This window comes from Sphaeramia orbicularis, chromosome 5 (assembly GCF_902148855.1).
Source record: "Sphaeramia orbicularis chromosome 5, fSphaOr1.1, whole genome shotgun sequence".
Taxonomy (NCBI): Eukaryota; Metazoa; Chordata; class Actinopteri; order Kurtiformes; family Apogonidae; genus Sphaeramia; species Sphaeramia orbicularis.
Window position 1 is genome coordinate 53318684 of NC_043961.1, and position 13188 is coordinate 53331871.

General features: G+C 35.9%; 1 protein-coding gene across 4 annotated transcripts in view; it reads left to right on the plus strand.

The window, feature by feature from the left end:
- The window catches only part of anks1ab (ankyrin repeat and sterile alpha motif domain containing 1Ab), an 81190-nt gene that overhangs the window by 38418 nt on the left and 29584 nt on the right, over nucleotides 1-13188 (plus strand). For all 4 annotated transcript variants that reach the window (XM_030133685.1, XM_030133686.1, XM_030133688.1 and 1 more), the window contains 6 exons: nucleotides 816-914; nucleotides 2011-2157; nucleotides 5840-5947; nucleotides 6767-6937; nucleotides 11866-12003; nucleotides 12186-12257. In XM_030133685.1, the coding sequence (XP_029989545.1) occupies nucleotides 816-914; nucleotides 2011-2157; nucleotides 5840-5947; nucleotides 6767-6937; nucleotides 11866-12003; nucleotides 12186-12257 (735 nt within the window). The remainder of the gene's footprint in view (nucleotides 1-815; nucleotides 915-2010; nucleotides 2158-5839; nucleotides 5948-6766; nucleotides 6938-11865; nucleotides 12004-12185; nucleotides 12258-13188) is intronic.

Consider the following 13188-nt stretch of genomic DNA (forward strand, 5'->3'; position numbering starts at 1 on the left):
AGTAGTCCACAGGGAAAAATGCTTAGCTCCACATTTCCAAGGTTCTCCTTGTATCTTTATTTCTGCCTATAAACTGGAATAAGATGACAAAGCAAATGAATCTGCGACGTCAAATAGACAAGCTTGTCAGTCAACGATTATTGCTCATTGTATCTAAGCGTTCTAAATTAAGGCTTTGCTACAAACCGTAGTGGAATATTTTTGTTTCTTCTCGGACTGTTTAGTTTCCCTGAGTGAAACACAGCACATAAGCATCCTGTAGACGCTGCTGCAGTTATGAAGGCTTTGTTCCCTTGGAGTCGCACTAGATCAGATTGATTACTCTTGGCATGCACAATTTATTTGACTTCATTGTCCTCCCACTCTGGTGTTACTGCTTGTGTAAGGGATGTGCATATTCTGCATAATGTGTGTTTGTTGTGTGTTTCTGCACACATTTATGCGTCTGTGTGTGTTTGTAGAGCTACAGTTGTGTCATGGCTGTTAGTTACACTCAATATGTCATTATACGTCTAGTCACCTATCTGTTCTCACATGTCATAAGTCAGCATACGTTTAGGAATTTTCTGTTTAAATCTGCATCTGTTAAGTGTGACATTATTTATTTATTAGATTTTTGTACCGTATAACATATTGCTGATTTATTTATTGTATTGTACTATTCTATGTCCATATTGTATTTTGTCTTTGTGCGTGTTTCTGCTTGCATATGCGTGTGATTGTTTGCATGCGTATGCGTGTATGTGATGGCGAACGTCTGTGTGTGAATGTGTTTATTTGTGTGCGTCTATCTTGTTTTTGTGCATATGTTGTAGGGAAGTAACGTGATGGAGGACCAGGATCTCAGAGACATTGGGATCACTGACCCAGGACACAGAAAGAAAATCCTCCATGCGGCACGCAGCTTGCCTAAGGTACTTAACATCACGACACAACCTCAACACTGAGGTAGCGCAGTGACAGATATTGCCTTAGGTAGAAAGAAAAGGATCGTAAAAGTGGTGAATAAGCCAAAAAATAACTAGAATGGAAAAGCTATTATGGATGAACTTAAATGTTATGTTGTCGGCCTGTAGGTTATCAGTGCTGAAATGGCAGCTTTTAAATTAAATATAAAGAACAAGAACCAAAATAATATTGGTTTATTAATACAGGTTTAAGGGCATGTCATTTATTAAATTTATTAAAAGCAGCTCATCTCATTAATCTATATCTCACATTTTTATTACAAAATCTTTTAAGTAGTGCATTGACTTGATTAATATCATAAAGACAAACCATTATTGTTAACTATAAGTGTTTTGGTTTAGGATTGCTCAGTTTGGAATTACCGTTCTGTATGTTTTGGGAAGGCTACTTTTTGGTCTGTATTTTGCATTTTTTTTATTTAGTGTATCTCAGAATATAAGATTTTCATTTAGCATAAGTGCGTGCATCTCAGTAATTTGCACATGTGGTGTCTTCTACCCAGGAACTTCACATAAAGGTGAGATTTTAAGTACACTGTTGCACATAAAGTTGGAATAATTTTGTTTTCAGACACATTTCTCTTTTTATTCCTATTCATACACATCAATAATGTGATTATATACTAGTTACACTTTATCCGTCAAAAATAAATCACATTGTCACAAAAATTTCATGAGAATTGGTAAAAAATATTTTATTCTAACTTAATGGGCAACAGTGTATATCAGATGAAATATAATATAATATAATATAATGAAATACCAACATCTAACTTTTAGGCATAACATAAATACTGTGACAGAAGTATCGCAAACCAAAGAAAACATTTGGAATGAATTCAGAGTCAGGATGATGTATGAAAATGTGAAAACCTTGTTGAAAAACTCTGTTGTAATGACTGCTTTAATGCTGAATAATAGAAAGTACTTTTAAATCAAAGGATATATGACTCCAGAGAAACTAGAAAGTCTTGGAACAATAACTACAGTATTTGTTCCTTCATGTTTGCCTTTTTTTTTTTCTTTTTTTTTACTGCTTTAGGTGAAAGCTCTGGGTTGTGATGGCAGCACATCTCTTGCCTCCTGGCTGGATGGCCTTGGTCTGCATGAATACCTGCCCAACTTTCTCTCAAGTGGCTACCGCACTCTGGAGTGTGTGAAAAACCTGTGGGAGCTGGAGATTGTCAATGTATGAAAAGTTTGGATTTTTTTTTTGCACATATAATTTTTTAAAATAACCTATTGGGGAAGGCTGCATAATACAACCTATGAGTAATGTTCTAATATTTACTGTGGACATTTTTCTGAGCTAACATAAAATACTTGCTGGTTCCTACCGGTACTTGCTTATAGGTACAGTGGAAAAATATAACATTATAAAGGAAAATATGAATAATATTATACTATGAGTATCATTGCATGTTTAGATGCCTGTGGGGGGTTTTGGCCTCTTCTAGTTGATACTTGTTGTTTTTCATTGTGACAAAGACAGGTGACTTTGTTTATAGCTACAGGTATCTATCAAATATTCTGTAATCACTTTTAACATTAAAGTCACCCAGATGAAAGCTCTACATTTGAGGACAAAGAACATTTAAATTAAAGTGTTCAAATAACAGACACATGCTCAGTAATGGAAGCATTTGCATAAAACTATAGCAGAAACGTTTTCTGAAAATTACAGAGTAATTAGTAGATAAGAAACCGATAAAATGTAAATTAGGAGCAGTGTTGTGACTGATGACAGGGACATTTGTAATTTGGTTTAATCTTTATGGAAGTAGTGTAACATTTAATGATCATTTGCGATTACAAAGGAGCGCTAATTTTCTCTGGGTTAAACTGCTGTATTGGCTGTAGAGAAGCATGTGTCAGTTTGGCTGAACATGTGTTCATTTGTGTGTCTCTGTGTGTGTGTGTTAAGGTTACAGCGGTGTTTTCCTCATCAGGTCTCACGATAAATCTGAAGGTTTTTGTAGATGATAAAAATGCCGAAGAAAAGAGAGGATTAGGTTCAGGGTTATTTTTTCTGACTTTCTCTAATCTTTATTTCTTATGAAAATGGATCTTTGCTTGAACTGATCTTAATACAAAATTGAATGTAATGCCTGGTACAATAATCACAACTAATCTGATTAATGTTACCCTTGCACAGGAAATGAGAAGCAAAAAAACACAGGCCGATCTAGAGAAATATCCACAGAGTTTAAGGGATGACAGAAACTCACAGTCAAGTGGTCACATAGAAGAGTTTGTTTGGAGAAGTCTGATGAAGCCAAGTCAAAAACCTTGTGTTAAGACTTTGAATAGAAATGTCTAAAGGTGGATTCAAATTTATCCTTAAGACATTTTTTGCCAGTTGCTCTTCATTTAATAAAGGGTCCATTATCTCGAATAAAGGATTGTTTTGACATTAGCTCTGATCAAAAGTATAACTGTTCATGTGATCAGGTAGAACTAGGCCCAGTAAGGTAGTCCTAGCACCACCTCACTATCTAATTAATAACTTTAATTAACTACATATCAGGCTTAATTAAGAAACAAAGATGATCTTAAAAACTTAATAAAGGTTTAACTAAGTTAATTAAACCAAGGTTATTATCGTTAACTAAAACTAACGAAGTGACGAAAACTAGAATTGAAAAAAACATTTTCGTTAACTGAAATAAATAAAAACTATATTTAAAAGAAAAAACGGTAACTAACTGAAACTGTATTGTGTGCTTACAAAACTAACTAAAACGTGTGAAAATTATGGATAAAATTCCCTTCGTTTTTGTCTTTGTCAGTGTCAGATTGATACAAAATCGATTTATTTCGCTCTAGCAATTTTAGCTAGCACCACCATGCGGCGCTTCACGGTCTGTCACTTCTCGTCACTTGTCGTTTACAGTCGTCTTCTCGTCCCCACTCTACCTGGAAACATGGAGGCTAATGTTTGGAGAATTCAGAGTCCTTTATGGGATTTATTTGAATATGATGGTGAAGAAGATAAAAGATACAACAAAACTAAAATTGATACCAAAACTAAACTAAAACTAAGCATTTACAAAAAAAAAAAGAAAACTAATAAAAACTAGCAAACCTGCTCTAAAAACGAATTAAAACTAACTGAATTAGAGAAAAAAAAGTCTAAACTAAATAAAACTAAACTATAATGAAAAATCCAGAACTATTATAACCTTAAATTAAACTCAATATATGCCATTGTACTACAACTATAACTACTTAACTACAATAAAATTCAGGCTTAAATAATGTTAGTAAGTTGCTTATAACGTTTTTGTTTAGTTTTGTTTATTCAGAATCTATGACAGAACCTACAACAAGGCTGGAGCTATTCTGTCTGGGTTTGAAAACATAAAAATGTCTCATTGTTACTTATTACGTAATTAACACCCATTAATTCGTTGACTATAACCCATCACTTAGTTTAGCAGCAGTAATGAAGGAGTAACACAAAAATGTCATTTATTGATCTGTTCTGATCACATTTTAGACTAAATGATACATAACAATAATGCTTTTAATCACAGGATGACTTTCATATTTTCTTTCTTCCGAATTTCTGACAAACAACAACTTCGCAGATGTATTTGTGAACTGGATTGTCCAAAACTGTGAGGCGAAGCAGGTCTGCCCAGAACCAGGCAGTAAAAACAAACTGTATTTAGTCCACCGGCATTACAGAAGGCAGTGTAGGAGCAGCATAGGAGGGAGTTTACAGTAAGCATATTTTACCTCCTATAGCTGCATATCTGCTGTGATTAACAGAGTGTGATGGCAAAATGGCAGAAAGCAGCCACAGCTGCAGTAGCAGCCAAACATATTGTATATGCAGTGTTTAGGCGATGGTGTCCAGCAGACTGTGATGCAGTACAGAAGGATGGGTGTGAGAGCAGAGCACATTACTTTCAGTGTGCAGTCGCAGAGCTGCCTCTGAGCGTCTTGGCAGAGCTCGTTTTGCCCATTACACTCTCTACATCCTCCTCTTACAGCAAATAGTATCGAGCATCCAGATGATCTACGAGCTGGTTTACATTCCCATACAGTCCCAAGGCCCTTTATTACTATTTAAAATTTCTCTTATTTCTCACACCTCATGCATACTTGTCTCTGTGGGATTTTGTGCACAACAATAATGCAAACAACACCAGAAATCCAGAGCAGAAACCAGTTCTTCCTCTGACTATCACTGGATGAATAATTGAAGCCTTGAGACGAAATGCCATATGAGCCTGTGATACAATATTTTGTACCAGCAACATAATTGCAAATGTAACATTAATCACTTGACATCCACCTTTAGTGGATGAGCATGAATGTTAATAGCCAATTATGCAAATATGCAGAATTAAGATAATGAGTTTTAGCTACATAAAATTAACCTATAGTTCTTCAGCTGAGGATTTTAGCCAGGTAAGTTGTAATGGTGACAAAGATACTGTGGACTGAGTTATAAAATGTTCTTTTTTTTTTTTTTTAAATGTGTTTTTATGCCACCTACAAATCAGTGTCTGTTGCCTATTTGCATATTACTATGTATTGTGTTATAAATCATCAACATTGTCTTCTGTTATTTTAGAAATATGTCCTAAAATGGAGCTTGAATTATGAAGTGTCCTCAGAAGGAGATTGTGCTGTATTTTAAGCTTAGGGCAGAACAGATTGAAGCTAAATTATTGACGAGAGTCATTTCTGTTTGCCCATGGATGCTTGCCAGTGATGGGTGTACGCCACCAAACTCTATGTCAGTGTATTTTGGGTATCTCTATTAGCTCAGTGTGGGTAAATTATTGTATATGAGATATTGATGTGACAACTCTCTGAAAAGTCTCCTTCATTCTGTGCTCTGATGCCGTCCTTTCCAGGTTATTAAGATCGGTCCCCTGGGCCACAGGAAAAGGATCATTGCCTCTCTAGCAGAGAGACCCTACGAAGAGGCTCCAACAAAGTCCCGTCGTCTCTCCCCAATTATGGTAAGAAGACCGGTGATGCAGAAATTGATAGAGTCCATTTATTATGGGAACTTCATTGTTAGCTCTTTGGTAGGTGGAGCTGATTTAATGTCTGCGTTTTCTGAAAACACAAACAAACAGCAGAATCAAAGATGCAGCTGATGTTTTTCAGTAAAGCTGTGTTGCAGTAAAGATAGGATGTTTTTTCTTGTCTTTTTTTTTTTTTTTTTTGAAGCTCCTCACAGCACCAAGAGTGTGAATCAGACTATTTAACTGCTGAAATGCAGAAACATAGTGCCAATGATAATTCGGTTAATAGATTGCGTCTGCTCAGTCGCCCAATTAGGAAGGAAGTTCAGCATATTCTCTAAAAATAACCTCACCATGTCACTAATGTCTCTGGAAGATACTTTTGGGGGTTTTTTTTGCTTCTTATAATCCCAGATATTTCCGCAGCTGTTGATGTTTACAGCATGTTGACTTTTCTTACGGAACAATAATTAAAATAGAGCTTAAGATGGAAGTTAAGCAGCGTTACATGCAGAGCTGTGTTTCTACGCCAACATGATTTTGTGAGAAAAATGGATCTTTCGGCAGCGGATGTCTAATTTTGGAATGAGATTCTTCAATATCATTATGTTCACAACAGTTAAATACTCAGGGCTGATTTCCCAGGCAGATTAAACAGAGCTAAAAAGAATTGAAAATCTCCATGCAAGAAGCTCCATTGTTGAGGATTAAGCTTGGATGTAGATCAGGGAAGCCAGCCCATGTTCCAACACATAGACACAGACACACAATGCTCTCAAATGATGGCCTTTGTGTGTTTGTGTGCGACAGTTCCACGACCTGCTGTCCCAGACCACGTCTCCCCTTAGTCAGATGGACCCCTACACCAGTCGCTCCATGGACATGCTACTGCCGCTGACTGAGTCCGACCGGAGACGGAGAGGAGTCGACCAGGATTGTAGCGTTTCTCTGCGATCCTATAGTGAGAGGCCGCGCTCTGTTGTGAGTTACACTCTCTTCACGGGATCGTAAAATCTTCAGGGGAATCACAGCTTTGTTTACATGATTTCAGGAGTAAAAGAAAGAGGATGTTGCACTGAGCTGGACACATATCCTCCTGGGACCCAGCAATGCATTTTTGTCCTCTGTAGGGGACACAGCTTTACTTAAAAAATAAATAAATACAATTCTGTCCACTGCAAAGGACATTCCATGAGAAACAAAACAAAATGTGTCTGAAAAAACTGTTGCATTATGCTGTTTCTAATCAAGACCATTATTTAATGTAAAAAAGTTCAAACTTTTACTTTCCAGGGTCACATTTTGACACTTGACTCAGATCCGTGAGTTTATCACAGTAACATTAGACCAACCTACTGATACTAGCACATCTAGATCCTTTGATCCAGTTCATTCCTTTACTTTCTCTACTTTCTTGGTAAATTCCACTGGCATTTTCAGTTGAATAACCTCTCAGCTGGCATGTCTGTTTCTGCACATGACATTTGACACCATGGCAACGTGGCCCTATTGTTTATCTGTTGCTAGGTAACCCGCTTCAATGATAATTCTATGATTCTGGGCATAGCACCATGATTGTACGGCGATTGTATTCCAAAATTGCTAATATCTCCCAAAATATTGGTCCTATCAACTTGCCGTTTTTGCTAGTCTCTTTCTTGACCAAAAATACGTAAGTATGCCAAACTGCAGCAGTCAGCTCTGTACGGATTTTGTGTGATGCCTGAGACACACAGACAGAGTCCACTTCCCTTTTATAAAATAGATAGAAATAATAAATGGACTGTACACTGCACATAATGAAAGTTAGCCAGTATGTTTAACTAACTCACCATTAAAACTGATAATATGATTTAAATTAACATAGTTTTATTTACAGTTGAGATTTGAGAGGGGACCAGGGAGGCATGCCATCTTCCTTGTTAGCAAAATGACTAAATTTCATGCAATATAACCTGGAAAAGGTGAGTAAATGGAATAAACTCAGCCTGCTGCATTAAATGTAATGATGTATTTAGTCACTACTTCAGTACACAGTGATAAAAGACAAGGTTAGCAGGAAGAGAAGGAAGATTACAAATCTGAAATTCCACAGTTATGGTTGAGCGTTAAGTGTGTAAGATTTGTCAAGATGTAGGAGGATCTGAAATATAATAATAATAATAATAATAATAATAATAATAATAATAGTAATAGTAATAATGATGATAATAATAATAATAATAATAATAATAATAATAGTAATAGTAATAATGATGATAATAATAATAATAATAATAATAATAATAATAATAATAATAATAATAATAATAATAATAATGTGTGTAATCATGGGAGAATATGAATTACTGCGTTTTTGTTACTTTAGAATTTGTCATTTATATCGACATAAGCAGTGGGTTGTTGTCCACTGTGGCGCTTGTTCACAGAACAGACTTCCTCTAATTCTTTTTCCAGTTTTAGGTACATTACCCTAAAGTTAATAACCTCTTAAGCGGAAATCCCAGAATGGACTAAATAAACACTGTTTTGCACGGCCACTGTCGGAGATGGTTTGGGGTATTGATTTGGTCACAATCTGCTTATTTACTTTATATAGGACTTCTTGAAATGTTACCCACGGGATCTTCATGGTGTGTTTTGCTGCGGTGTGTGTGTGTGTGTGTGTGTGTTCGTGATGTGCCATCTCCTTGTTAAAAAATAAGAAATCACCTACTGGATGTGTGCTGCATAAACTCTTTGAGCAGCATTAACTTGTCATTAGATGAATCTCTTTCAAGCAAAACCTTAAATTATTGGTTCTGTAACTAGTAGCTGATTTAATAGGTTTTAAATTAAATTTCAACTTCACACTATCTTTTATTCCAAAAGCCTGTTATTGTCCAGTACTTCTCCCTCTAATAATAAAGCTGTTCAAATGTCCCTCATGAATTCAGTAAAAACCTGCAGTAGAAAGACAAAAACAAAACGCTTTTCATTTTTTCTTCTGCTGTTAGGAGAGATACAGTTGTCTTCAGCTGGACTTTGAAATGTAAGCAGTGTCAGTCAGTTAGACGTGCTGTCTCTGAAAATATTTAAATATATCTTCACTTGACGTCACAAATCCAGTTCTTATTTGCTTCCCTGATTTTCACAAGCTCTTCTTGGAGCCAACAAACTCAGAATGACTCAGTGATCAAATTTTACCTTTTGCTAAAGGTCAGACCATGGCATATACACAGTCAAACACTGCTGGCATGTCTTGTTGTCTGACTCACTGAGGTCAAAAAGAAAACACGGAGGAGCATCTACACATAAGAGACGAATTGGTCGGCTTCAGCACTAGGGTCTATGATAAGGAAAATCAATATTCTTCATTTCCTCAAATGCTTAGTGGATGCTTGTAATTAGTATGTCTCACTCTGACAAGTGATTTATGAAAATGCTGAGCACAGCCCACATTGACCTGAGGCCCAACCTAGTGCATGAATATTTATAAGAATTACAGCAGATCACAGGATTTATATTATATAAGTGCTGAGCAAGCAAACTGTGAATGCCTTCACACTAATGTACAGCTGTCAGAAGTCTTTTACCCTCCACCTTTGACTGACATTAGCTCACTGGTGTATCTCAGTCAAAGGTGAGTGTGTGTTGTTTGTAGACATGTAATGCTGTGTTCTGTTATAGTGTCTCTGAGAAAACAGCAAAGCTTTATAGACATCGATCCTTTAGCTCGCCGGCTGATAGGACATGAGCTATTGTGAAGGCGCTGTGTCGTCGTGGTCGTCTTTGTTGTCATTATCATTGTCATCATCTTTGTGGTCATCTTCGTTGTCATCGTCTTTGTTGTCGTCATCTTCATCATCGTCTTTGTTGTTGTCTTCTTTTTCTTTGTCGCCATCGTGTTTGTCATCGTCATCTTCGTCGACTTCGTTGTCTTTGTCGTCTTCTTTGTCATTGTCGTCTGCGTCATTGTTGTCTTCGTCATTATCTTTGCTGTTTTCTTTGTCAGCGTCATCTTTGTCATTGTCATCGTGTTTGTCGTCATCTTCTTCGGCTGTTGTCTTCGTCATCGTCTTTGTCGTCTTTGTCATTGTCTTCGCCGTTGTCTTCTTTAGCAATTTCTTCAAGCATCTTCTCCAAAACTGCTGGTTGGATTCATTTCAAATTTTTTATGTAGCTTCCTTGGGACAATATCTACGAACTCTTTGGTGTCATCGTCTTCGTCATCGTCTTTGTTGTTGTCTTAGTCTTTATCTTTGTCGCCGTCGTTTTTGTCATCGTCATCTTCGTCGACTTCGTTGTCTTCGTCGTTGTCTTTTGTGCCGTCTTCTTTGTCATTGTCGTCTTTGTCATTATCTTTTCTGTTTTCTTTGCCGACGTCATCTTTGTCATCGTCGTCTTCGGTTGTTGTCTTCGTCGTCGTCTTTGTCGTCTTTGTCGTCTTTGTCATCGAATTTGCAGTCATCTTCATCAGCAATTTCTTCAAATATCCTCTTCTCTGAAACTACTGGTTGGATTCATTTCAAATTTTTTATGTAGCTTCCTTGGGACAATATCTACAAAGTTTGTTCACAGTTTTGAGAAATTTAGATTTTTGAATTTTTGACGAATTTTTGAAATATTAAAATAAATTTGTCTTATAACATGGAAATGGTTAGAGATATCAATATCCTCCACTGAAAATACCACCCACTGAAAATACCACCCACTTCTATTGGGAGATTGATCTCGTGCATCAACATCACATGACTCTAACATAGCGACAGAACCTGACAACCTCACAAATTTAACTCATTATTGATTTTTTTTTTTTTTTAACTTATTGTTCATTTAGATTTTTTAGAATTTATACAACCCATACATCTTTGTATTTGCATTACAATTTCAGATACATTTTCAATCTACAAAAGAAGTCTAATTTTAACCCATAAAGACTCAGAGCTAATTTTCTGGCAGTTCCTAAATACATTTTTCGCTATTTTCAACCTTTCTTAAGTAATTTATCTCCATTTATTGTAATATTATGTGCTGTATTTTGCTTTTTTTTTTGTTAAAATTATATATTTTCCTGTATTTCATTAACTCACCATGTAGATGTTCATAAAAGCTCAAATTAAAGTTGAGGGTTATTATATCAAAAACAGACAAAGACAAAACTGAAGAAAAAGGGACTTTTTCAGTCAAATATGTCATTAACTGAATATAAACCAAGCGTTTCCATCCACTGTCATTGATCCAACTCCATGGGCTCTACTGGTGAATCAATGCTGTAGAAGATGACAGTGTTTCCCCGGTAACTACGGAACCTCTGAATGTCCAAATGGGTCATATCAGATGACCATGAAAAGATGAATAACTGCATTTTACACCAATTTTTTACATGTATCGATAGGATTAATGGATCAACTCTTTATATCAGTAAATTATTTTGGTTACCAGTGGATGTTTGGGTCTTTATGGGTTAAAATTATAATGAAACCTTTGATTTTCCTAACTACAGATGTATATATGTGAACCATTCATACAGCAGACAATCACATATGAAAAGGCTGCATTACCTGGCTGTCACAAAATAGTTTGTTCCCCTGAATTATCATGTTTCTTTTTAAATAATATACTATAGTTAATAAAAACAACAGACTATGAGAACAGATGGAGAGGCAACAATTTCCAACTCTTTTCAACACTGAAGACTGTAGAAGGAACAGTACAAGTTAGTGCTAAGAGTACTATTTTTTTGGCTAGTTATGGCTTAAGATAAGTGCTTCTGTTACTGTTCATTATTGATTCTTAATTGAAAATGCCAGTGAGATACAGGGCCATTGGTCCTATTTTTTTTTTTTTTTAATTGTTACAAAAAAGCAAAAATGTGCTGCCAGTTTTACTGCATTCACCAGGCGGTTATGTTTTTTACATCTCTGCAGGACAGACATAGTGAAAGACACAAAGAGTCACGTCTAAACCTCCGGCCTCCGAGCCAGTCCGCTACCTATGCCACAGTGTCCGCCTGGCATCACCAACCCGAGAAACTCATCTTGGACTCCTGTGGATACGAGGCAACTGTATGTCACTTCGACTTTGTTCAACATAGATGGAGATAAAAAAAAAAAAAAAATACAATACTAAAAACAGCATTGTTTTATCTAGATAGGTTTCATATTCCTGCATGTATCCTGTGTTATGTGGTCTTTTTGTTTATTTCTAGACTGAGCTAACCTTGGTGTGTTTTGATTTCTTATTTTAGTATCTAGGATCAATGATTATCAGGGATCTACGAGGGATTGAGTCCACACAAGATGCCTGTGCTAAAATTAGGGTAAGTACCAAACAACTTTAAAAAATAAAATTCCTTTCTTCATATATGTGCTTTGACCTTAAAAATAAGAAATCTAATAAGAAAAGCAAAATATGTTGCACCTTTTTTTGTAAAACACAGCCGACAACTGGCTTTTTCTAACCTGAGAACATGCGGGAACATTTGCATATATCTTTTATCTCATTACTGTTTTTCTCAACTGCTTAGATACGCTTAATGAAACTGGCACCCACTTGATCTTCATCATCACCTTCTTAGCACAGCATCTTGCAAATGTGTCAACACTTCACAACATTTTTCACACCGCTTTTCAAAACACTGAGCACGGATCCCATCGAAAGACCAAAAAAATTAAATGGATTAACAGTGTTTAACAAAAGGAAAATATTTATTCACAGCTGATGGAAATGACTTGCATAATTATTCATCTCTAATGTGCTCTCAGTCCTTATTCATTTAGAAAAGATGTCACCTCTGTGCATGTGTGGAGTTTTGAACAGTGGATTATTTTTTTTTTCTCAATATTTCCATCTGTAAGTTCCATTTGGTTACTTTTACATTTTTTATTATTTTTATTTTAGTATTCAGCATTTCTGAATTTGAAAGATATGGGAAAAAAGGCTCAGACAGCCAAAAAGAATGACACTAGAAAAATATGATGCAGTTGAGTAAATTAAAAAGAAATACTTCTGAATTTTGATGGATTTCTTCACCGTCTGGAAGAAAAGTCTTCCATGTCAAGGACAGTTCATGGGCACAGGAAGACCCGAGTGAAGAACACGTCATTAAAAAAAAAATCTCTCAAAAGTGCAAAAAGTGCAGTAAAGGTTTTTATCTCTACTGAAATCACCTTTGGAGGAATTAATTGGCTCACATGATAAATGGTTGAACTGGTTCATATTGATAACCGTATTTTATGTTTTATTATCTG